Source organism: Oryctolagus cuniculus, chromosome 18 (genome assembly GCF_964237555.1).
Source record: "Oryctolagus cuniculus chromosome 18, mOryCun1.1, whole genome shotgun sequence".
Classification (NCBI taxonomy): domain Eukaryota; kingdom Metazoa; phylum Chordata; class Mammalia; order Lagomorpha; family Leporidae; genus Oryctolagus; species Oryctolagus cuniculus.
Window position 1 is genome coordinate 37,355,881 of NC_091449.1, and position 26,275 is coordinate 37,382,155.

Below are 26,275 nucleotides of genomic sequence, written 5' to 3' on the forward strand. Positions count from 1 at the left end.
TACCATAATAAAGTAAAACTTGTTTTCTGACTAATGGGCAGAGAGGTCTTTTTTTTTTTTTTTCTTTGTAGAGAGCTTGGGTTTTTCAGTAGTGCCATATGAGGGTACTTCAAGAAGCTTATGGAGGGACCAGCATTGTGGTCCAGTATGTTAAGCTGCCACCTACAATGCTGGCATCCCATATTGGAGTCTCAGCTGCTCCACTTCCCATCCAGTTCCCTGCTAATGCACCTGTGAAAGCAGTGGAAGATGGCCCAAGTGCTTGGGTCCCTGCTACCCTTGTAAGAAACCCAGATGGGGTACAAGGCTCCAGGCTTTGGCCTGGCCTAGCACCAGTTGTTGGGGCCACTTGGGGAGTGAACCAGCAGATGAAAGACTCTGTCTCCCCTCACCCCCGATAACTCTGCTTTTCTAATAAATAAATAAATCTTTGAAAAAAATTTTTCATGAAAAAATGGAACTAAAAAATAAGTTTATTTTCATGCAAAGTTTTTGAAATCCTTTCTGTAGTTTTCTCATAATACGTATTTTCCGTGGACTTTTTGAAGCTCCCTCATATTAGTGAGTCAATTTCAGTGCTCCTGTTTCTGTTTTTTTCTAAGAATCTCCCTCCTGCTCTCTGTTTCATGATACTGTATATTGGTTGAGTTGCTCATCCTGGAAAGTGCCAGCAGTTTTTAAGTAAGGAGAGGAAGCGGAGAGGCAGAGAATTTCCCATTGGCTGGGAGCTCTGAATGGGTCGTTAGCTCATTTCATCAGCAGAGGCAGTCACAGCCCTGCTAATGAACAGGCAGCCAAGTGGAATCTCCCATATCTGGTGGCTTCTGTGTGAGGATAATTGCAACAACTAAAAATCCACAGACAGAAGACACTGACTGTGTAGGGGCCAGCATTGTGGCGGAGCGGGTAAAGACACCGCCATCCCACATGGGTGCCAGTGTGCATCCCAGATGCTCCACATCGATCCAGCTCCCTGATAATGGCCTGGGAAAAGCAGTGGAGGACGGCCCAAGTGTTTGGGTCCCTGCCATCCGTGTGGGAGACCCAGAAGAAGCTCCTGGGCCCTGGCTTCAGCCTGGCCTTGCCCAGCCTGACCCAGCCCAGCCCCAGCCCTCGAAGCCATTTGGAGAGTGAACCAGTGGATAAAAGATTCTCTCTCTCTCTTCCTTCCTGTCTCCCCCTCTCTTTCCCCATCTCTCTCTCTCACTTACTTTCTCTTCCTCTCTCTCTGTAACTCTTTCAAATAAACAAATCATTTAAAAAGAGAAAAAGAAAACAGTGTCTAGGTATTTTCTGATAGGAACTGCCAACAAAACCATCCCCAGCAAGACATGTCAGACCTGACAGAGGAAATACTGAAGTATTGCAATTTTTAGTGCTATCATTTAGAAGTCCCTGAAAGGAAAATAATGTAGGAGAGAGAGAGAGAAACTATATATAACTTCCCCTGTGGCTGAAGGCAACAGTGCAGACCCTTTAGTAGTGGATCAAGCTAATAGACCCTGCACTGGGACTGCCTTGCACCTACCTAAGGTGGCACCTTCCCCTCTTGCTGGCAGTGGAGTGTCACCTGGTCAACGGGGAAGGAAATAAATGGGTATTCTTTCCCAGAGTGGAATGGATCCGTTTTGCAGAGTGGTGGCAAAGAGGTGAGGGCAATAAGGGTGTCTGTGAGGCTCCCTGTCCCCAGTGTAGAGGTCTCGTGTTTTCTTGGCTTTAAAGGAGAAGAGTACTTGTGAATCTAGAGTGAGCCCTGGGCTGCGCTGGTGAGAGGACTTCTGCTGGAACTTTCCCCTGTCTATGAATCACCTTTATGCATGCCGAAGAGTCGGCTCCACTGAAGCCAATGAATCTATTAGGCTACTTGGAAAGCAAGGGGGAGAAAGAACAATGATTTTGTAAACTCCATAAAGGTCAGAAAAAGCTTTCAGTAAGTATGCAGAGACTAGAAATCAAATCCCATTTCCTATCATAAGAAGCCCGTTGTTTTAGCCGCAGTAGTTAATGTACTGTATGTGGAAGATTTAAGACTAGTTGGAAAGCTTTGCTTCTGTTTTATTAGGCTGCTATTGAAAAGCCAACAGCATAACTTCGACTAGGTGCTTTGAGATTTCTTAATGGGCTGTCAGGGGCAAGACACCAGGGCTGTGCTACACTAGCTCTTTCCTGTACATTAAAACAACAGGGGCCAGGCGATCACATACAGAAGTATGAATTACTTGATGCTTTCTCTGTTCCATATGGCCAGCCATGTCTTTGGCAATTAATCATGTACAAAATCAGTCGAGTGCTCTCTGAAGCACTGAATTCAACACTGAGTTGTACCTGTGCCAGTGGGGGCAGTGGGGTTGCAAGCATAAAATAGCAGGATGAGGGGCTGCCGGCGCCAAGGCCCAAGCAGCTGGCTTCTATAAACAACACTTTTTCCCCCTCTTCACCTTCTCCCTCCCTCCTTTTCCTAATTTTTTTTCTTCCTTTGCTTTCCTTGACAAACACACGAGCTGTTTTTCACCATCATCTGTGACACCAGAGTTGGCCACCGGAGCTCGGAGGTCTGGCTCTCCTAGGCTGCCCCCGAGTCCCAGGTGAAATGTGCAGAGGCGAGCCATCCTTTCCTCCAGCAGGCTGAGCATTCCAGTGGTCACCCACGTGACTGTCCCCGAGACCGTGTGCAGTGCCAGACAGGCTGCCGGGGCTCCCTGGATTCCAGGGAAACAGATGGGGTCCAGTGATGGCTTCACTGGGAAGAGGAGAAAACTGGGAGATGCTATGCAAGTACTTTCGGGGGAAAATTAATCATTCAATTGTGGCCGTGCTATTTTGAGGATTTTGGTTTTGTTAAAACATCAGCATCCCTATCTTCTGTACTGGTTCCTACATGTACGAGGATTGCTGCTGCTGTTGGTAATAATAATTTCTACCGTCGATCAAGCATTTTGCATATGCAGGATCCTCTCATCTCACCTTCACAAGAGCTTTGTGAATTAGGTGCCTCTACTTATGCCCCTTTAGAGTTAGGGAGACTCATCAAAGCAGCGTTTTTCCTGCATTTTCTTCCTCGCAGACAAATATTCTTGATTACCCTGAGCTAGCTCCCCTAGCTGAATAGTACATGATGGAAATGAGTGCTGAAGTCTGTCTTCCTGGTACAGTTTGGAGGATTCCTTTGGTGAAGTCTGCTGAGATGTTCCTTCAAATAAAGTAGGCCTTTGAGATGAACTGAACCCAGTGTGTCTTCCGGAGGGAATGAAAGCCTGCTTTGTTGGCAGCCTCTAGGAGACTTCTGCCTCTGTGCCTCCCTCTCCAGACAGTGGAGTTTATCTCCTGCTCTCCTCGGCGAGTCCCCCGTGAGGAGTGGGGGAGGGCTGGGCCAGGCGGAGGACCGCAGCCTTAAGTAGTCCAGTAGACAGGGCACCCGGTGGTGACTTTGGTGTTATCTCTTAGCCCAGGTCATCCAGGATGTGTTTTCTCAAATTCAGGAAACAGAGGAAAGAAAGTTTTCACATTGTGTAAACATCAGCACCCCCAAAAACCGCCTGCTCCCAGAGAGGGAGATAAGGTAGGCAAAGGGGTTGGGAGGAATGTTTATTTGTTCTGCTGGGCTGTGGATCCCAGCATGCTGGAAATCGGTGGTGGTGTCCAGTCCAGTTTAGAAAACGTGAAGGCATCACTCAGCATTGAGCTGCGGAGGCCTCACAAAAGAGGCGTCTTAAACTGACAATCAGTAAATGAAGGAAGACCTGAGCTCGACCTCTCTTTGATGGGACTAAGGCTATCTCAGTGGGTTCTGGGCCTTTCTTCTTTGAAAAAAAAAAAGGAAAGAAAGAAGGGGAAAAAAAAGCTGTTGCAGGACTTTTGAAGAGGGGAGGCTGGCCGGGGTTTTGACAGTGCCGTGGCACTGTGGATGCTAGGAAATAGCTTTCCCAGCTGATAACATCTTCAAGCAAGTTTCTTCACAAGTTGAACCTTTAGCCCTCATTATCAGTCAGAGCATATCTTAGTAATTTGTGTGTGCAGAGGGGAAATACAACCCTGACACAGGACAGCTCTGTGCATAAAACGTGTTCCGAGGACCGTTTTCCCCATCATTACAGTATTGAGGATGGGGACATGGGAAAGGTATGCAATTCTGGGATATGGTGTTTATAGGCATTTAGGGACTTACAAGAAGAGTAGCAGAATATATATATTAATGACCTGAACAGAGGGATTGCCAGCCACACATATTTGTAGAGTGCCATCCTATCTGATGTGTTCCCCTAGACATAGGTGGCTGATTGGTAAGAGGGATAGATTAAACCTAAGTTTTGGAGTTATGGACCTATAAGAAACTGTTAATCCATATACAGAGGAACTAAAAGAATTCATTACTTGTATAAAATTGTTATTGAGGTCTCTGTCTCTCCCTCTCAGTAACTCTGACTTTCAGATAAATAAATAAATACATCTTTAAAAATTATTAGTAAAGAGTAATTGCTGTAATTTCTCCTTTTCTCAGAGTGGATTCCACTCTGAAAACTTTACATGCAGCAAATTCTGCATATCGCACATGTATCAGTATGTGCTTTCTTTGTGATACCCTAGAACTAGGAGACATTCAGAGTTATTGAATGTAACAATGTATTCAACCAGAAGTGGGTGAACTGCCGAGTTTTATTTGAATAAATTCAGAATTGGGAGACTTTTCCAAGACAAATGTGAAACTCAAGACTCCTTAGAGTTTTGATCCTTTTCTTCTCAATCTCTCTCTCTGGTTGTGGGATTTTTTTCCCCCTTTGGTTTTGTGCATAAAATTTTGAGCCAGGAGAAACTGAAGACATTGGGGGAATTCTCCGGGGTCCTTAGGAGGATATGTATCGCCAGAGTCCATAGTGGTTTCCTCAAGTGAAATGGAGAAAGCGAGGCTCCTTCCTTGGGCATATTAGGAGGGTGTGCATAGATTAAGTGTGATCACAGTATAGTGAAACTGTATATTTTTGGACACCTCCATCCCTTTTAACTGTCACCTAGTGGGGGGCATATATTTCTTATTCCTTGATTCTATTGCTGAAAAGTACTTTTTAGAACTTCTTTCATAGAATTGTCTTCAGGAATAGTTTGAATCAAGTGAAAGATTATTTCAGATACTGTTTTAGACCTAAAATAGCACTCCCTGGCTCGATTGTTCACCTTGCTCACGAGACATGTTCTAGCATGTCGTTTGGCTTCATTTATTCAAAGGCATAGATCAGGAGTCTACTACCAAGGTGCGCTGCCAAACTAGGCACCTTGGAGGATATTAAGAAATGGCCATGGGCCCTGTCTGTTCCAATGGGGCTCGCATCTGGAGGAAGATGAAAAAGCAAGTGCAGTGGAGTGTGACATGGTTTGTGAGATGCTCAGAGCCCCAGGGTGCTTAAGAAGGGTGATCAACCCTACTTATTTTCTTAATTTGATGGAAAGATGTGGCTCATGAAAGACTTCAAAAAGGAGTGTCATTTGAGTTATTTCTCGAAAGGTGGATAATTACTGGCTCCTGGCTTCAGATCAGCTCAACTCTGGCTGTTGTGGCCATTTGTGGAGTGAACCAGTGGATGGAAGACCTCTCTTTCTATAACTCTACCTCTCAAATAAATAAGTAAAATCTTAAACATTCCTGGCTGCAGCTCCTGAGTTCAGCTTCCTGCTAATAAAGAACTTGGAAGGCAAACGTTTTGGCTTGAGCCATTGGGTTCCTGCCATCCACTGGGAGATTTTGAAGTCTCCCAGCTTCAACCCATGTGCAGCCCTGGCTGTTGGGGGCATTTGGGGAATGAACCAGAGGATGGGAGCCATCTCTCTCTCTCTCTCTCTCTCTCTCTCTCTTTCTCTTAGTCTTTGCTTCTCAAATAAATGCTTTTTAATTTTATGAAATTTTCAAACAATAAAATGGTTATTTTTTGGTATCCAATTATGAGTTTTCACTTATTGATAAATTAATGTAGCTACAACCACAGTCAGGATAAGACTAGTTCCGTGGTCACCAGCCATTCCCTCATGCTCTCCCTCATCTAACCTGTTCCCCAGTTACTACTGATATGTTCTCTGTCCCTATCGTTTTGCCTTTTCCAGAATGTCAAATAAGTGAAATAATAGAACATTTAACAACTATAAACATTGTTGTACATGTTTTTGTGTGAGTATGTTTCATTTCTTTAGATAAATCCTTTAGAAATGGGTAGCAAGATCATGTTAAAAATATGTTTAACTTAATGAGAAGCTATCAAACTGCTTATTAGAATGGGGAGTATCTTGCATTCCTACCAGTAATTTATAAACTGTTAAAACTCTTGAATGCTGTTTCATATGCTCTTGGGTTGGGGTTGGGGTTGGGGTTGGGGTTGGGGTTGGGGTTAGCAGTTATATGTCATGGTGCCCTGGGGTTCTGAAGAGATGCCACATATCAACGGGAGCGCCTCCAGATCCTCCACGCAAACTTCAAAAAGAACCGCTCCTGTTTTGTTTGCTGAAGGTGTTAGAGTTCCATGGAAGAACACATTTGGAGAGAAAATAGATTTATCTGCAAAGCATTTAAAAAACACTGCGCTCTAGGGCACTGATTCCAGACTGTGTGATGTGGGCCATGGGTATTACATGTGGTGGTGCTAGGTAGTGCTTGCTGGGGAGAGAGAGCAGACACAAGTTATCAGTCTTCCATCACCTGCTTCATTCCCCAGATGACCACAACAGCTAGATCTGAATCAGGAGCCAGGAGCTCAATCTGAATCCCACATGGGTTGCAGGGACCAAAGTACTTGAGTCATTATCTTGGGCTCCTAGTGTGAGCATTAGTAGGACGTTGGATGGGAAGCCAAGGTGGCATTTCATCTCAGGCACACTGGGTCTCCCACACAGAGCCCCAACCACCTGGCCCATATTCTGCTGCTTTTCCCTGGCCATTAGCAGGGAGCTGGATTGGAAGTGGAGCAACTGGGTCTCAAACAAGCACCCATCCGTATGGGATGCTGACATCAAAGGTGGCTGCTTTACCTGCTACACCACAATGCAAGCCTTCCTACATGCATTTTTTTGTTTGTTTGTTTTTTGGACAGGCAGAGTGGACAGTGAGAGAGAGAGACAGAGAGAAAGGTCTTCCTTTGCCATTTGTTCACCCTCCAATGGCCACCGCGGCCGGCGCACCGCGCTGATCCGAAGCCAGGAGCCAGGTGCTTCTCCTGGTCTCCCATGCGGGTGCAGGGCCCAAGCACTTGGGCCATCCTCCACTGCACAACTAGGCCACAGCAGAGAGCTGGCCTGGAAGAGGGGAAACCAGGACAGAATCCGGCGCCCCAACCGGGACTAGAACCCGGGGTGCCAGCACCGCAGGCGGAGGATTAGCCTAGTGAGCCACGGCACCAGCCCCTACATGCATTTTTAAATAAGAAATATTTTAATATTTTCAAAGGGAAAAATACTTTTATTTTCATCATGTTCTTGCCTTTTATTTTACAAGTTTTTGCGTTTTCATAGAATAATATGTATCCCCAGGTATTGTGATAAATCACATGACTTTATCTGCATCCTTCCGACTTTAAGTCCATGAAGGGTGTGGTGTCACAGATGAAAAGCAATACTGTTGTTAGGATAAAATTGATGCCCAGCCCTGTCTGAAATTAAATATCTGTTTAAAATGAAAGATATTAAATCGGTAGCTGCCTGAGTTCCATTTAGCCCATTGGTGTTTCTTGTTTTGCCCAAATGCTATTTTAATTTTTGTTTTAAATGAGTTTTCAACATCTATAAAATTAGGAGTTTTCACATTTAAAGAATCAAAATAAAATTCTTGTTTATTTTGAAAATTCATGAGTATGGTTCTGAGACAGCTTTTCTGAATGGCAGACTTGGCCAGAGCTGAGCAGTGGCTGAATAGCAGGAGCTCTCTTTGAGTATCTTCTGCTTAACTCGTTCCTGTCATCTGTCGGGCCTGAGTCGGTATTTGAATTTGCAGCTACTCAGTCTTGGGTTTCATGCACTGGAATGGAACTGAGAAGCTGGGGCATTCCTCCCTGTGCTGGAGGGCTGAAAATGTTGTTGCCATGGAAGTTAGCTGAGGTCCAACTGGGCCTATCCCCCGGTGTAGTGGGGCTAATATTGGATCTAGGAGGCAAAAATCGTGATCCTGTACCTGGCTAGTGTGAGTGAAGTTACATAGGATCCTTCAAACTGGAGATTCTATTTCCTGCCTTATCTGTATCAGGAAGATTTATTTATTATCACTATTATTATTATAAGCAACAAAAACAGATCCTGGTGAATTTACATAAAATGGGATTATATCGAAAGGGTATTGGATAACTCAGAGTATCAAAGGAAAACAATGTTCTAGACCCAGAAGCTTCAGGACAATCAGGGATATTCTGAGGGGTGATAGGAACTAGAGAAATCAGTTCTTTCCTCCTCTCTTTGTCATTCTGCTCAAGAGTCTTAAGCCCTGGAAAAGAGCATCAAGTTGGTCAGGCTCACACCCTTAGTAGGGGCAGGGCGCTGTGGTTAACAGACCCTCCAAGACTATGTACAACACAAGAAAAGGCTTCCCCTAGAGGAGTTCTGGGTGTTGTTGCCAGACAAAGGATCACTGGGGATGGATGTAGGCAACGAAAACAAGCGTTCACTGTACGTCCCCTCCGTGTTGTCTCAGAGTTACTGAATATGCACTATGAAGTGCTGTAGTGGAGTAAAGAGGTAGCATTGCAAGTGACACGAGAGCCAAATTGAGAGTGTGCTCTTTTAAGTAAACAAATGTATTGGCATCCCTTATCTCAGGAGTATATAGAGCGACTAGAACACAGAATGTGACAACTTAATTCCTTTTAGCAGTTGCCTTAGCTATAAAATCTCCAAAGAGGCCATGCTAACTTCAAATTAAAAACATCTATAACATCCAAAGATGTTCCCTGAGATATCATATTTTTTTCTGAGTTTTGTGCTTTTGTTTATTTCTTTGCAAGATCTTGCTTTGCAACACTCAAGGAAAATAAGTGAATCCAGCTATTACTACCACCTCCCCCCCCCCCCAAATCACTGGCATGGGTAGAAATTGAAAGTAATGATTCAAATAAGAGAGGCAGTGCAGAAAGCCTCAGCTGGATGGCAGGAAACAGAGCAAAAGTCAGACTGTTCGTTTTTGAAAAGGGAAAACAAGCAACTCACAGTGAAACGTACGTGAAAATCATTTCTAATAATAGCTCGTGGTAGGCAATTCCCAAGGGAAAAAAAAATCGTTGGTGTGCTGAGAAAATTAGAGTGAGAATGCACAGTATCTTGATGTGTTACTTAAGGCAATGGAGCTTTAGACTTTACCTTATGTGCCATGTACATTGATTAAATACAAAATATATGCCGGCCATTTTTGTCCATCATTTACTGTATTGATTTGGTAGCAGGGGAACTGTAATAAAAAAGCCATTGATTTACTGTCCTTATTTGCTTATGGGCTTTTTTTTATTATTAATTTTTCACCTTTTCTTTCTCTTTTTTTGGATCATTTCTCCTAGACAAATGCTGTGCTTCATGAGGTTAAAAGAGAGGGGCTCCCCGTGGAACAAAGGAATGAGATCCTGACGGCCATCCTTGCCCCACTCACCACCCGTCAGAACCTGCGGAGGGAATGGCATGCCAGGTCAGTTCTGCTGGGAGATGGGGGTTTGTTGTCCCTGACACACAGGGGCTATATGTGGCGAAACCCCTCCTTCCAGTTGGTCTCTTCCCTCTCATTTGAGGGACCAAGAAAAATAAGCACGTTGAAGACCATTTCAGCTAGTTAGCTTTCCTGTCCATGGTACCTACATTAGTTGTAATGACCTGTGACGCTGCCTGGGTGTGTATATGATTTATCCGTAGGTATAACATTTAGCATAAATGTTTGCATCTTGAGCATAATGTGCTTAAGTACCTGAGCCGGAAGGACGCTTTGTAATCAGCAGACCCCAAATCTGGGTGTTTGGGTAGACCAGATGTCTGGGAAACCCGCACAGTGCTCTTGGGTCACTTGGTGCAAAGTAGGTCCATTTATAACCCCATTTGTAGAATTGACGAAATAGGCATTGTTTTTGCCTCAGCACACTTTGTTTCCACGTGGAGTTGCCTGCGCTAGAAAGCTGCTACTGGTGGAAAGTTGCTCTTACAGAACTGATGCTGGCACGATAAGCACCACATTATCCTGCTCTTTTTTGAGAAACGGTTCATACGTGGATGGATGGAACTAGTTTCCTAGCACGTTGAGGTTGTCCTTTAGCTCTGTAGTTTGTCCAAGCTGTTGAATCGCCCTCCGTCCCTGTGCTAAGGAAGAGGAAATCCAGAAGACTGTGCTGTATGCTGTCTCACATTCTTCCCTAACACTCAAATATTCATTCTCTGTTCCTGGGAGTCAAAAACATTTATTGATAACCATAATATTCTTCACCTGACTTCATGCAATGGCATTTACACTGATTGATGGCTTTACTGGGAAGAATTGTCAAAATAGATTTGTCTGAACTGGGCTGAAGATGAGCATTTTCTAGGCCGATAGTATGAACTATTGATTCTGATTGGTATCAGAAATCTGCTTCTCCAGGTATGTGTATTATCTCTGAATTCAGGCTTGTATTTAAATAATAGTGGAAAAATTCCCAGCGATTCCACTCACCCCTCTCCATTTTGGTGGAAAGAGTAAATGACAGTTTCAGCGACAGCAGCGACCAGCCAATGTTTAATTTAACTCGTACCAATTCACTTAAAATTTTCTTTGTATTATAATTTACTTGTATTCATTAAAGTATACATGCTTTATTAAAATAATGGAATATCAGTGTGCAGACTAAGAGGTTTCCTTCTGTTTGACATTTTCTATCTTTCCCATGATAGTTCTTGTTAAATTAAAAAAAAAAAAAAAGGGAAGATAGAATTTCACTATAATCTCTCTCCCAAAGCATCTCTCTTCCCTCCAAAGCATGAGAGAGAAGGGGTGAGGGGGGAGAGACAGAGAGAGTGTCCACGGATGCTTTTGTTGAGTGCATTTGGTGTGTTAACAATAATTTCCGAAGACACCAAATCATCAGACAACGTGACCAGAGCGGCCTGTCTCCACGGAGCCTGCTGTCAGCGTTTCTGCCTTCACTGGTAACAGTTCCATCAGGAGCTGGAGCCAGTGTTGAAGTGGATGTAGTCTAGCATCTGGAACAGAAATTCTCAAGTCCTTTGTGGTAGGGGAGGAGGAAAGAGCAAGCTTAGCAGCTGACATTACGCAGAGCCCCTTAAAACTAAACACCTGAAAGCCAATCTCCAGAGGGCGATGTCTTGCGCGCTCCCAAGGAGAAGTGTCCTCCGCGTTCTAAGTAACCGCCGTTCTCGCCCCCCAAGCCTGCTGCAGCCCCGTTTGCCCATCCCCATCCCAGTGACCGAGCTGAGGCTTCTCCGGGCACTTGGGACCCGCAGGCGGTCACCACACGCCTCTCGAATTTTCGTCTTCCGAGCATCCTCGTCTGGCCATCTCGAATCGCACGTTGCCTCGAGTAGCCATCAGTCGGGGTGGTGGTGAAAGTTAGAAAATGTCCACGGGCAGCCCAGACTGAGCTGCCTGTGTTTTGGAGATTGGCCTGTTGTGTACTTCGGAATTACACAAGGAAAAATGTGCTTTGACAGAAAATAATTAGCACTCACCAAAGGCCAGGCAGTAGGTTACAGTATTTTACTTTCATCAAAGCTACCAGGGGATCGTTTAGATTAGATAATAGAATTTTTTTTTCCCCCGCTGAAAGTTAAATACAGATGACTCTAATTACCTTATATTGCACGTTAGAGCACGAGCTGGGAACCGAAGAACTTCTAGAAATTTAGGTCAGCTGAGACTCCACAGCTGGCAATCGCTTCAGTGTAAGTCTGTTGCAATAAACCGTCTCCTGAGCAGGTTCATTGGCGATCATGACATCAGGGAGACTATTTTAAGTGAAACTGGTAAACTCAGTTGTAAAATATTTGTGTCTCTCTCAAGCCAGGAGCTGAGCCATTGTTTGGGCCTCGACTGAAATCTCTCAAACCAAAAGCATATGTTCCCTATCATTTTGCTTTTGGAGAAAAGTGTCCATTCTGCATGACTCGGGGTAACCGAGTTTGTCACAGTGTCACACAACCCTGCGATCCTAGAGGCACATCTGAGTGCTGTGGGCTTCCTTCCCCAAGCTCGGTAATCCCATAAACAACCCTCTCCAAATAGGCTTATTAGGCTGTCTGTTCACTTCCCCGGAGTTGAATGATCCAAAGTACATCCAGGAGAAGCTGTGTGAATGCAGGGTAAGTGTTAACAGAAGTGGTACAGAATTTCTGAAGATTTGGCTTTGTTTATACAGTCCACTCCGCCTGATGGACAGCTTGTTACAGCTTTTAAAGAACTGAGCAAGCCCTCTCATCTGACCCCTTCCTGACCCCCGCAACCCAAAGGTCAGTCTGCAGCTAATAAACTCTGAGGCTCTTAGGGTCTACTGTAGGAAAAGGCAGAGAAAGAGCAGCTGCAAGGACGGGGTATCCCAGAAAAGGCTGCTTTCGGGTCACTCTCTGATAATGAAAATGATTACCAAATTATATGGAAGTTTAACCGCAATAGTGAGTGAGAGGAGGGTGGAGCCCAGCGTATTAGGTTTGATAAATGAACTGTGAAGAGGCCCATCTGGCTCTCAACATCTTTTCTCCCCCTCTTTCCCTACCAAGGGGAAACATTTTAAAATAACAGCAGTACATATAGACTCAATGACCCATGCAAGGAGCTGGAATGGATTAAGATTTAATGGTGACAGTGGAAGAAATTATCATTTGAAAAGTGCACCAAAGAAAAGGTACAGTTCAATGTCCATGCCCGAATTGTTTTTCTAAATAAAATATAATAAGAATCAGCGCCTTTGTTTATTTTACACAAATCCCCAGCATCTTTACTAGATTGCCAGAAATTCTGAAGGCGCTGTGCATTACGGAATAATTGTTCCTGGTGGGGCTCAGAGCAGCTTCCCCTTGCCTTGACCATGTCAGAGTGAGAAGCAAGCACTTTACGTCTGCCTGCTTACTCGTTTGCAGCTACGTAGGAAAATCAAGTGTGAGGGAAAATGTGAAAAATTTGGCAACCATTTCAGCATCTCATCATTGATCGTTGTGCATTTTTTTTTTCTGATACTGATTATACACTTTTTTAAGTTCCTGGGAAAGAAGAATTTAAGGCTAAGTTTATTGGTGCAAAAAATTTGAAATCCATGCGTAGTTTTTCATATTCTGCATTTCCCACAGACTTTTAGAAGGAGCACCTAATTATGGTTTTCACTTGATTTGTTCATTTATTTAATTTTGGCACCAAAAGAGAATTCACTTTTAATTTCATTTTCTACAAACTTTCTGAAGTTCCCTCAAATGAATAACTCTTAATACTGTTTTATTCCTCCTGTGAATGACTTGGCAGTTTTTCTGTAAAAGAAAGCAAGCACATAGTGTTAATTAACTAGATTAAGGTTTATTCCTTTCTTTATTCTTTACTCAAGGAAACATCACAGCAATGCTAATTAGTGGCAACAGCGCGGATGGGTCACTGAAAGCTCTATGTCTGCTCGCTGGTAATTGATCAGGATAATCTATTTAAAGCTCTCACCCAGGTCTGTGTGAACAGGGATGGGTACTGGTTTCAGACCGTTGATACCAGAGACCACAAAGCGGTGTCATTGCTGCAGAGACGATGGGCGCATGCTATGATTCTTTGTGAAATGAAAGTGATTTTACTCATACGGTGTACAAAATGCTGCATGAGGTGCCATGCACATTCTAGATTGTGCTAAGGGAGCCAGTTTAAGAGTTCATCTGGGGATGAGAATGTAGAAAAGTTCCTAGAAAGACGCTGTGGAAGGCAGTGAGCAGGCTAGTAGTGCTGTAACCCAATCAGGAACGTGTTGAACTGTGGAGGTCTTGGAAGACTGTACTGTTGTTACCTTGAAAGCCCCTTCTGTTGAGCTTCATTGTCTGCATAATGTAAGCCTCACCAAGACAATGCTTATATTAAAAATAGAAATTAAAAGCTTCTAAATGTTATCTGGAGTCAGCATGTTTCCCACTTGTGGTTTTGACTTGTCTGTGGGGCTTTGGACTAAGTGTGCTTAGAAAGACAGTTATGGAGATGAGGGTGCTTTGAGCATTACCTGTGCGTTTCACTTTAAGGCAGCACCTCTAAATCTTCACTACGTAAGAGGCAAATGCAGAAAGCTAAGGCAAAAGCAAGGTTTTTAGTTTTTTGTTGTTGTTGTTGTTGTTAATTAAAAAAATTGAGATACAATTCACAGAACAGAAAACTTCATAAGACATAAAATTAATCATTTTAAAAGTCGACAAAGGTATTTTTTTTTTTAGTATATGCCCAATTGTGCAGCCATCACCACTTACCTGATTTTTCTTACCCCAAAATAAAACTTTGTAACTGTTCACAGCCCATCTCAATTCTCCTTCCTCCCAAGAATGGCTAATCCTTATCTACTTTCCATTTCTATAGATTTGCCTATTCTGATCATTTCTTATAAATAATTTCATAAAATGCAAAGTATTTTATATCTGACTTCTTTCATTTAGCATAACGATTTCAGGGGTCATCCTTGTCATAGCATGCATTTCATTTGTTTGTACTGCCGAATAATATTCCGTTATATGGATGTGCCACATTTTATTTATCCAGTCACCCATTGATGGACATTAAGTTGTTCTACCTGTGGCTATTTTGAACAATGCTGCTGTGAACATGTTTTTGAGTGACGTTTTTAGTTCTGTAGGGTGCATTGCTGCTGGGATTCAATCACTGGACATGGGGTAGCTCAATGTTTAATTTTTTGAGGAATTTCCAGACTTTTTTTTTTTTTTAAGATTTATTTATCTGAGAGGCAGAGGTACAGACAGAGAGAGGGAGAGACAGAGAGAGGTCTTCTATCCACTGGCTCACTCCCCAGATGGCTGCAACAGCTGGAGCTGCACCAATCAGAAGCCAGGAGCCAGGAGCTTCTTCTGGGTCTCCCACATGGGTGCAGGGACCCAAGACAATTGGACCATCTTCCATTGCTTTCCCAGGCTACAAGCAAAGAGCTGGATCAGAATAGGAGCAGCCAGGACATGAACTGGTACCCATGTGGGATGCCAGTGCTGTAGGCGGAGGCTTGGCCCACTGTGCCACAGTGCCACCCCCCAGACTGTTTTCCACATGTGATGCACCACTTGGCAATCCCAGCAGTGTAACACAGAGGTTCCAATTTTTGCACGTCCTTACCAAAACCTGTTGGTTTGGGTTTTCTAGATTAGAGGTCTCATTGGCATGTCCTTATGGTGTTGACATGCCTTTCCCTAGTGACTAATGATGCCGAAATCTTTTCATGTAAGGTTTTCCTGAAAACCAATCTTCTTCTTCTTTTTTTTAAAAATAGAATATTATTTAAATGTGGCAGACTTAAGAACTCACCTCTCGTTAGCAGTAAAGAACTCACAAGCCTGCCAGGGGTATTGGGCTTGTTGAAGGGGTGAATTCCAAGGGAGGCTGTCATTTACTGGCAGCTGTGTCCACTTCCCCCTGACCAGGAGGAGGCCTGGCCCTTGATTTACTTCCATAGGGCTCAACTTACTCGTTTCTGGAGATTTCCTACTGCCGTTCTGTTAAGTTTCTCTCATTACAGTGTCTGACCGCTGAAATGAGAATGTTGTCCTTTGGAGTGGCTCCTCCACTTTTACCCTCAAACAGGACTCCCAGAGCAGACAGCTTCAGTTGGGTCCAAGGAGCCTTAAAATGGTGCTAAGAACGATTTTTAAAAAGATCCATGACAGTTTCTTAGCAAAGCTTTTAGAACTTCTTATGTCCAGTTAAAAGTGACTTCCTCAACACCTAGAGAGCTTTACATACACGTCTTCCTCATACTGGGCCTTTGGCAGCTCAAAAAACTGCCAAGTTAGTATTTTTCTCTGGACAAATACAATGGTCTCAGCATTGAGCATTCCCCTAGTCACAGCCCTGCCCCTCACTGCTGGCCCCCAGAATAGACCCACTGCAGACCCCCTGATAGGCCCCAACCCCTGATGGTTAGAACCTAGAGCTTCAAGGGAGTCGGACTGCATTTTCCGAGCTAATGGGCCTCAGCACTTTGATCTGGATGGGAGTCAAAGTATGTGTAAGGCACTTGTGGTTCACTTCAGGTGCTAAGAGTTGATGTGGAGGTTTCCTCCTTGGCTATCTGGTCTCTCCTTTTGCCTCTGGCAAGCTTAGATTATACTCAAAACTGACAAGTTGTCCAGCTTAGCAATGAACTATTATTTATTGAGGGCTGGTCAGGCGCAAGTACCTGTAGAAAGTATCAAAATGAGTATCAAAATGAGTTTGACACGGTGTCAACTCTGAAATACTTATTTAATGCAGGGGCCGGGGCAGTTAATAGGAACACAGCGGCTACCACGTGCGTTTCCTTCCTTACCAATGCGGCCTGCACTGAGGGGGCTTGTATTTGGGCCGAAGCTTAAGAAAAAAAGAGCAACTTGACTTTGATTCTACGCTGATTCTGTGTTCATATTGTTGTCTCTGCTACCATAGTGTAGGCTTCACGAAGGAAGAGCCTTGGTCTGCTCAGCGGCTCTGAAATGTGCACCCCGAGGTCTCTGTAACATTAAGTGGTCTCCCCCGTTAGAACGATGCCCTGTGCGGGCAAGGACCTTGCTGCTTGGTTCTCTTTGTATCACCAGCATCTGGAAGGGTGCCTGGCGTGAGTCACCTGAATGAATGACATGACCTTCCTGTCACCCCATTTCCTGTGCTCAGAAGTGCTCCTGTTCCTCCTTCATTCTGAAGAGGAGTGACCATTTGACATACTGTCCTGGTGCTTTTCTCCCCTCCCCCCCTACCGTTGCTGGGTGTGAAAACCTTGAAAATGAAAGTAAGGCGAGATCTTTGATGTGAGTTCTGTGGTGTTTCAGCCCCAAGACAGCACCCCAGGCCCTTGTTCCAGCACAAACACGGGAGAACACTGTCTGCCCAGGCACTTGACGGAGATACACCGTGAGACTGGGCTGAGACTAGGACACAAGGACATGGTCTTGTCCTTGAACCCGCCTTCCTGGCTCCTTGTCCTTCCTGGAAGTGCAGTAGAACTGGGGGAAGGAGAGGAACCAGTGAGGAAGGGAAGGTAAAGGCCCCTCTGGGCTCATGCCAATGAATAAACGGGTAGGTTCCAGTTCAGCAGGGACACAGTGAGACCCACACACGTCAAGTCTCTGTTCTGCCTGCTCTGCATGGCCGCTTTATTCTTGACACCTGGTGATGTCCTGATGTGGCTTTAATAATAGTGACACAGGGATGAGCTTTGATCCTGGTGACTCCACACTTGGGCTAGAACTTGTTTTCCACCCTAGGGAGTTGTGGTCACCAAAAAAAGAGTAGAGCCCTGAGGATGGGACTGTGGCATGTTGAGGCTGATGCACTTATCTGCAGAGACAACCTGTGGCTGCGCCATCTGACCGTGCCAGCTATTGCCATCCATGCTCCAGAGAGTGGCTGCTTATGCTGGCGGGGGTGAGCTAGTCGGGAACTAGACGTTGGGCCACCTGCAGTTCAGTCCTTGTGCATCGCAGCTCGCGGAATTCTGTATTATAGTGTTGGGGGTGAGCATGAGGAGTCAAGGAAGCAGGGAAGCCCTGGCCTGCTAATTGCTTTCAATATCTTTCTCTGTCCATGCATCTGTCCCTTCTCCTTTAGTGATTGCCGTCTCTGCTCCCTGCTGCCCTGAGCAGAAGAATGTCCTCTGTGTCTCTGCACCAGATTACTCCATAAAATCCACTTACTCCATAAAACCTCCTCATAAATGTGTAGGCATTGAAATGTTGTATAAATTTAGAGCAAGGATTAAATGAATCTCGAGATAGGGTTACCTTTTTTTCCAAGATGCAGCAACTTATCTTAAGGGGGCAAGAGTTGTTAATGTTATTACCGTTGTTACTGTCATTATTTGAATGGTTTTATGGGGGACAAACGCCAATTGACTTCTGCGTATCTTGTTTAGAAAATCAACACATGGGCTCAGTCCGAGCTGTGCCTCTGGCAGATCTCTCACTGTGCTGAGTTGTTTGCCGTTTCTTATGGACAGTGCTGCTTGAACTTTCTGAGGAAACATTGGTTCATTCATTTATTCTACAAATATTTATTAAGTGCATAGTATTTTCCAAGCAGTGTTCCAAGTTCTGGATACACACAGCCCTGAACCAAAGTGATGAAAATTCTTCTCTCATTGAGCTTATATTCTAGTTGAATGACAGACGAGAACTGTTTTCCTAAGTGGAACTCTGGAAATTTCATATATATATATATATATACACACACACACATATATATATACACATAATATACACACACATATATATACACATAATATATATACACACACACATATATATTAGGGGCAAATATCTGGCTCAGTGGTTAAAACCCTGTATCCCACATCAGAGTACCGGGTTCCAGTCCCAGCTCCTCTCCCAGTAACCACTTCTTGCTAATTCAAACCCTAGGAGGATATGGCTCAAGTACTTGGATTCTTGCCATCCACATGGGAGACCCAGTTTGAGATTCAGGCTCCTGGCTTCAGCCTGGCACAGCCCTGGCTGTTGCCCAGAGTGAAACAGTGGATAAAAGACCCCCCCCCCCCCCCCCGCCTTCTGCCTTTCAAGTAAAGAAATTTTTTAAAAGAGAGGGGTTAAGCCTCTGCCTGCAGTACTATTATCCCATACGGGAGGTAGTTCAAGTCCCAGCTGCTCCATTTCCAATTCAGCTCCCTGCTAGTGTGCTAGGAAACCAGCAGAGGATGGCCCAAGTGCTTGGGCCCTTGCACCCATGTGAGAGTCCAGAAGAAGCTACTGGCTTCAGATCAACCCAGTGCTGGCTGTTGCGACCATCTGGAGAATGAACCAGTGGATGGTGTGTCTAACTCTTCCTCTCAAATAAATAAATAAATCTTTTTTAAAGTAACATATTATAAAAAGAGAATTAACTTTCAAAAAAAGAGAAGAAATGTATATAGTTGCCATGTCCTGCATATTTGACAGCACTCTACAGAACCAAAATAAAGTCATTCAGTGGAAATAAAGACGCAGCCTTTCCTGCTCTTAGGAAATGCTCACTTGCTGTAACACTTGCACGCCGTTGTAGTGAGTCACGTTTGTGAGGTATGGGCAAAACACCAGTGTCCGCGAAATGCCACGCTAAGGAATGTGCAACGTTGATTCTCCTCTGATTAACTATCCCCTTCTTCCCAGTGCCTTTTCCCAGAAATGTGTCACTTGAAAGATCTTCCCTTTAAGGAAGGCTTAAATTAAGGCCTCGCTATATTGAGAAATCTTTCATAAGAACGAACTGAAGCAGCTGTCCGTTTCTCATAGGTGTTGGGGGATTACGGATCATAATGTACTCAAGCGCTTCATAAATGGTGGTTATTGTTGCCGCGAGTGGCCTGGCAGTCATGGGTTGCTTCAGCAAATATTTACCGAGTGCCTTCCTGGTATTAGGCACTGTCCTAGGCCCTGAGGCCATGGAGCTGAGTAATGTGTGTAGGGGGAGTATATTACACAGTGCAGAATAAGTGCTGCGGAAGAGGTTGAGTCATGATTCCGTGGAAACCCATGTGCCAGGGAAGCAAGAGGCTCAGTGTCCTTGTGTGGCTCGTTATATGCCCACGGACTGTGAGGAATGTTGGCTACGAGGGGGCAGGTGGCTCTTTGTCTCCAAGTCTGAGTGAGAAGTAGGGGAGAAATCTGTGCATGATTGTGGGTCATTGGATGAAGTTTATGCTACCTTTCTCCAGAGGGACCTAGTTCTCAATGTTAAAAGTGGCGGGGGGGGGGGGGGGCGGGCAATCATTTACTTCTGGAGCAAGTTTTGTGAATATGGCGTGGTGATTGGGAGCTTGGATTCTGAGTCAGATTGCCTAGAGTTGAATCTTGGATCCACTTCTGTAACTCCAGGGAAGTAACAATTACAGACTTTAACTAGACAAGTCATGCAACCCTTCTGAGCCTCACTTTTCTGGTTTATAGTTTGCTTAAGGGATGATGATAATGGAACCTATTTCCCAGAGCTAAGTGATTCCCTGTAAAATACCTAGAGCCCATTTCCGTAATGCACTCAGTATTCAATAGAAAGGACCTGTCCTCATCATCCTCAGATCAAAACAATGTCAAGAATCAACTCAGTTACCCTCACCAAAACTTGCCTTTCCTTTAAAAAAAATCTATTGATTTGAAAGGCAGTGTAACAGAGAGGAAGAGAGAGAGAAAGAGACTAAGAGACTTCCATTTACTGGGTTACTCTCCAAATGGCCACAACAGCCAAGAAGCCAGGAACTGCCTCTTGGTCTCCCACATGGGTGGCAGGGGCCCAAGTACCTTGGCCATCTTTTGCTGCCCTCCCAGGTGCATTAGCAGGAAGCTGTATGAGAAGCAGAGTGGCCAGGACTCAAACTGGCGCTCCGACGTGGGATGCCAGTGCTATAAACTGCAGCTTAACCCACCATTCTGCAACACTCGTCCCTGGTGTCTCCTTTGCAACAGTACCCTTTGTGAAATCCTAGCCTATTGCTGAATTGGTGTAGGAAGGAGCTGTAGGCAGGACTGTATGTCAGGCCCTCCACTGAGCACTGTCACACATTGGCAGAGAGCTAGGCTGTGGTGCGAGTCCTATCATCAGCTGGCTGCAGCACTCGGAGCAAGTCCCAGACACTCTGGACCTGAGCTACTTCGTCTGGAACAAAAGTGGCGCGAGTCCGATGACCACCAAGGTAGGAGGCACGTTCCAGCCCTGACCTGGATGTGGCCCCTTCGCTTGGATTCCTGGGAGCAGCCGAAAGTAAGTGTCAGTTCCTGTGAAGCCTGCAGTTGTATTAATTATTATTATTATTTTTTTTGACAGGCAGAGTGGACAGTGAGAGAGAGAGAGACAGAGAGAAAGGTCTTCCTTTTTGCCGTTGGTTCACCCTCCAATGCCGCTGCGGCTGGCGTGCTGCGGCCGGCACACCGCGCTGATCCGATGGCAGGAGCCAGGTGCTTCTCCTGGTCTCCCATGGGGTGCAGGGCCCAAGGACTTGGGCCATCCTCCACTGCACTCCCTGGCCACAGCAGAGAGCTGGCCTGGAAGAGGGGCAACCAGGACAGAATCCGGCGCCCCGACCAGGACTAGAACCCGGTGTGTCAGCGCCGCAAGGCGGAGGATTAGCCTAGTGAGCCATGGCGCCGGCCATGTATTAATTCTAATAATAGTAGCAGCCCGCATTGATTGGGAACTCACTATGTGCAGGCAGAGTTTTCAATGCTTTCTATGGTGAGGTGAGGAAACATGGACATAAGGAGTGAGGGAGCTTGCCCAAAGCAACAGCTAGTACGAGTGGGGATGGAATGTAAGCCAACATGACCCAGCCCGGGCCAGCCCACTCGGAATGTAGGGCTGCTGCGAGGGCAGTAACTTCGCTTTAGTCTTTGGCAGCCACTCGAATGCTTCCCTGAGTATTTTGACTCAAGTCTCAACATGTGGGGCTCAGAGACCTTCTGGGATCCTTCCCAGCCTGCGTCTGTAAGTCTGTCTTCCTCTGGTACCAAAATGTGTTTCTCACTTTTTCGTTGTGGGTGCATCTCTCTCTCTCTCTAAGGAAGTCGTTTCCAGCTCATGCTTTATAAATCTTCCTGCCGCCAGTCTTTTAAGGGAGACCGTTATTACCTTTATAGCTATGTCATTTCTTTTATATTGCTTACAATCTTTTAAGAAGGTGAGAGAGTCAGGGCGAAGATGAGAACATCAAAGTTTAGCCTCCAAGAAATCTGTAAATCCTCAACGTCAAATAATTTTGGGGCCATGTTCACCAAGGCTGATTTGAGCAGGTGCCCTTAAGGTGCAAGGGTAGCAATTTATCTACTCCGTAATGGGTTAATCACCAGCTGTACACTATGTTTATATCGAGGAAACAATTTCCTGCACATCAAGTGTAGTCATTTTATTCTATCTCAGGGGTGTCCCCAGTGTATTTTACAAATTTACTTTGTAATGTATATTCCAGGTTTATAGATAAAAGTTTAACTCTGCTTTTCAGTTGAGGCTGTGATGGGGGCAGGGGAGCTGGGGCTTGAGGGAAAGGAGAGGAACAGCTCTGATGGCCTGTAGGGGACACTGTTGCCTCATTTATCAGAATTTCCCAGTATCTTGTCCTGGGACAAAAAGAAAGAGAAACAGAACACCAAGACAAGTCAGAAAGCAGAAATAGGTCAGTCACCTTAAAGTTGGTCCTCAGAATCACTGGAATAGTTCCAGTGGGTTTAGAATATTTGGTGTTTCTCAGGCATTGGCCGGGCTGTTTGGTGTCCATGCAGGAAGTAGTTCAGTGTCTCTGAGATGGGGTGATGGTTAAGACTCCCAATTAGCTGTCTCTCCACATTCTCCACCAGCCAGAGTGCTCAGCACATTACTTTTTCGTTTGATAAACCTTTGGCTTTCACTGACCATCTTCATTGCCTATTAAGATATGCTCATGTTAAGTTGGAAATCCTTCTGGTATCTGGTATTCTAAATAAATACTAGAAGCCTTGGAAGGGCATTTTGGAAGTTCTCTTCCTCCTGTTTTTGTCCATATCATTTTCATAGCTTGAAAAGATGCTGTTTACTGGGAAAATGAAGTTGTTATGGCTGCAGGAGAGGCGTCTGCAGGGCTTGATGGGAACTCCAGGAAGCACACGGCCAGGTGCTGCAATGGCTCCTGGTTGGGCATGCCTCTCTCCAAACTGTTGACAGCTTCTGTGTCTGTCCAGGTGCCCCGTGGCCTTGGCAGCCAAACCTCCACCTCCCTGCCCAGCTCTGACCTCTTCCTCACCAGACCACAGGCCCTGGAAGGTGATTGTAATTAACCCTTGGGAAGCATGGGTTTTGTTAAGGCAGTGTGCACAGTAATGATATTGTTAGCTTGCTTCATTTCCAGTTTCACCATCAATTATGCCATGTGTTTCATCCAGTTGGTGCTACCCTCCCAGTGTTAATTATAACCTACAAGACTGTTACAGTTAATTTTATGGCAAGCATATTGTCTCTTCAAGGCTCCAGAGCAGCTCATAAATTATCTTGAAGGTAAAATGTAACTTGGGGAACTAGTTATGAAAATTCCATCCATCTCGCTTAGGAGCTGCAGCTGCTACTGTCAGCTGCCTCGCCGCTGCATTGTGAAGGAATTATGGTGGGTCAAGTTGAAGAGGGTAGGCCCAGGCTGTCACTGCGGAGAAAGGCTGTCCTGGCCCTGTCAGACAAGTACCTTCTGCCAATCCCTGGTGGTTTCATTTTGCAGGCAGAAAGAGGAGGCAGCGCAGGTGGACAGTCCCCCAGCTGTCTGTATTCATTACTTTACAGAAACTTGGTGTAGGTAGGCAGGTCCAGAGACCTTGCCTCTTCTCTGTTGTCATGATGTTAGGCATCATCTACAAAGTGTGAGGTGGATAACTCTATAACTACCTCAGGGTTTGGTTTAGGAGACCAGACAGGTAAGAGGGGCAGAAGCTTCTTGTAGCAAGAAACCACCCCCCCCCACCTCGCCCCCTGCCAGCAGCCCCTTGCTGATCTCCCACATGGCGAGTTCTATCTTGCAAAAGCCCTTGGCTTGAATGAGCACTTTATTTGTGGTTGTTATTTTTCATATAATCTGATAAAGTGAGATTTCACTGTGAACGAATGTACTCTAAAATTGCCTGCTAAATAAATTAGCAGGTTATCTTATTGGGATAATAAACACACTCCTTTTCTGTTTCCTCACACGAAGTATAAGCCTTACATTTCAGCCCTCGGGGCTTTAGCATTATTATTTTTAATGACTGAACACAAGTCTTTCATTTAGCTTGTTTGTATAGTTACTGTAAATGATCTTTCTGCTGTTGGTTCTTCATTTGAAATTCTGCATGTTATGCCAGCTTTAAAAGCTTTGAGGGGGCCTCTGAGAATTGGGAGCTGTAGTAAGCTCAGCATCGCCTAGCAGCATCAGAAACAGGCTGTGGCAGGAAAGTCAGATAGAGTGTGGAAAGAAAGTCCGCCTGCACGTGTCGATCTGAGTGGTGTGGGCTTGCATGTAGCGGGTGGGCGTGGGGGTGGTGCAGGCCGAGGAGTCTCTGCGCGGTGGAGGACAAGAGCCGTGCCCGGAGCTGGTGGTTTGTTCCCCCTCATGTTCCTGAACATGTTTATTGTGTTCCCACATCCGCTGGCTTTTGTATCCAGGGTGCCTGCGACTGTTGTACCTGGGCTGTGTAGTGGGAAAAAAAAATGAGGTTTGGTTTTGAGGGGTTCCGGGGGGGCACAGGGAGTGTTGAAATCTGCCCAGAAGGAACCCTCGGCTTTCTATAGGTGGTCTTCTGTGCTCTTGTTTATAGGAGCCCAGGAGTTGAGTATTTGTGAGTTTTCCAATGAATGCCAGTGAGTTCAGACCTGAGTTGCAAAGCCACGTCTCCGGGGCCTGGCAGTAACCTCAGTAATGAATGGAACCGCAGAGACGGGACTTTCACACCCCGTGGGTGCAGCTGCTCTTCAGCCTTGCAGGGACCTTGTCACCAGGGCTTCCATGTTTTCAAGAGAGGTGGGAAATGTAGGCTGTGTATGAAGGCTTATGAAGGCTCCCAGCTCCAAGTGTTAGCTTACTAATGCAAATATTTGTAATTATTATTCAGGCTAATCAAAACATGTCTGGAGGCTGGATGGTGTGGATAGGATTCTGTTCTAAAATGGAAGTCCTGGCTGCTTTGAATTAAAAACCCTCTCTACTTTCTCCCACTTCTTGAGAATAGAGGTACCAGCCCTGGCTGGGAGACTACAACAACACGATCTGGGCACTGCCGCCATGACCCAGCACCATTGGTCTGCTCTATGTAGGTTCTACTTACAAGGGTTGTTTATATGTATTTTATTTTATTTTGCCTTGAACTTGGCAGGCTTCTGAGAGCGTATCAGGGAACGTTTTCACGAGCAAAGTGTATGTGGTGCTCATCATCACTATAACAGGGGCGCCTGCCAAAGGGTTGTGGTTTTGAATCCGATAAAGGGTTTGATTCTCCGAATGGAAGGGCCAGGACTCTGTGGCTGGTGAATCCCCATCTCTGCTGTGACACCCGGAACGCCTCGGGAGGGGAACCCAGCTGCTCCTTCAAGGCACAAGTGAGGCTTCTACAAGGACCTCACGTGGTCTCACTGCTCCTGCCCAGCAGCCACGTGGGGGTGTGGCTTGAGAAGTTGTTAAATACCTGTGGGTTTGATCTGGAGAAGAGGAAAGTTTAAAAGCTATTTCTTGCCTTTAATAAGGAGAGCTGGGTAAGCCTAAACCTTGGCTACCACTGAAGTCAGCTGTTACACATGCATGGTTAAACTTCATTGTAAATATTTCATAAGGGTTATTACAATGTGACATCACAGCCCCAACTGTACCAGAGGAACTATTCCATTAAAATAAGCCAGCATTTCCAAAGAAGCATGGATGTCTTCTATGGCAAAGTTAACATAAGGTCAGAAAACTCTTTGAAGAACTGTCTGCATCAATGTTTATAATTTCTGCAGTTATGGATTTGCAGTTTGTGTGAAAAGAAAAAAAAAATCTCCCAGAGAGATTTTATTTTGGTTAAATAAGACTGGCTTATAAAATAGTCTGTATTCCAAATCCACCCTAACCCAGCATCTTGGCAGCCTTCTGGATAAATAATGTATTTTCCAAAATGTGTGTATTTTTAAAAAGAAGAGGAAAATTAAGTGGCAAACTGTGTCTCCGGGTTGCCATAAACTGACAGAATTCTAGAAACAGAAAGCAGAGACTGATACTTCATTCATTTTTTTCTTGATGCATGGAAGGTTACAGTGAGGAGCAAAATATTTACCCTAACTACTTTCATTTTGCTCTTGGGTTTTTTTTTTTTTGAGTAAAAGTTTATTAAAGCATGCATTTTTTGGTGTGTGTCACACGAAATATGTATGAGGTTGAGAGGCATTTGGCAGGAAAAAAAAGATATTCACATTTTGTTAAAAAAAAAAAAAAAACCTTAATCCATGCTCACAGATGGTCCTGTTCAGGTGCTATTTTAATTATGAGGTAAAAAGCAGCCCCACACAGTAGGAAGTCGTCTTAATAAATGGAGGGGAGCTTTTGTCTTCAACCGTCAAAAAGCCTTGTTACCAAGAAATGTAAATACCGGGTGGGGCGTCTTTGGGGAGAGTCTCCACGCCACCCAGAGACTTGGAGAAAGCAGGAGC

At 44.9% G+C, this 26,275-nt stretch overlaps 1 protein-coding gene across 8 annotated transcripts in view; it reads left to right on the plus strand.

The window, feature by feature from the left end:
* FTO (FTO alpha-ketoglutarate dependent dioxygenase) overlaps positions 1–26,275 on the plus strand; it is a 414,324-nt gene that overhangs the window by 227,353 nt on the left and 160,696 nt on the right. For all 8 annotated transcript variants that reach the window (XM_070061822.1, XM_070061827.1, XM_051846617.2 and 5 more), the window contains 1 exon segment: positions 9,513–9,637. In XM_070061822.1, coding sequence (XP_069917923.1) covers positions 9,513–9,637 — 125 coding nt within the window.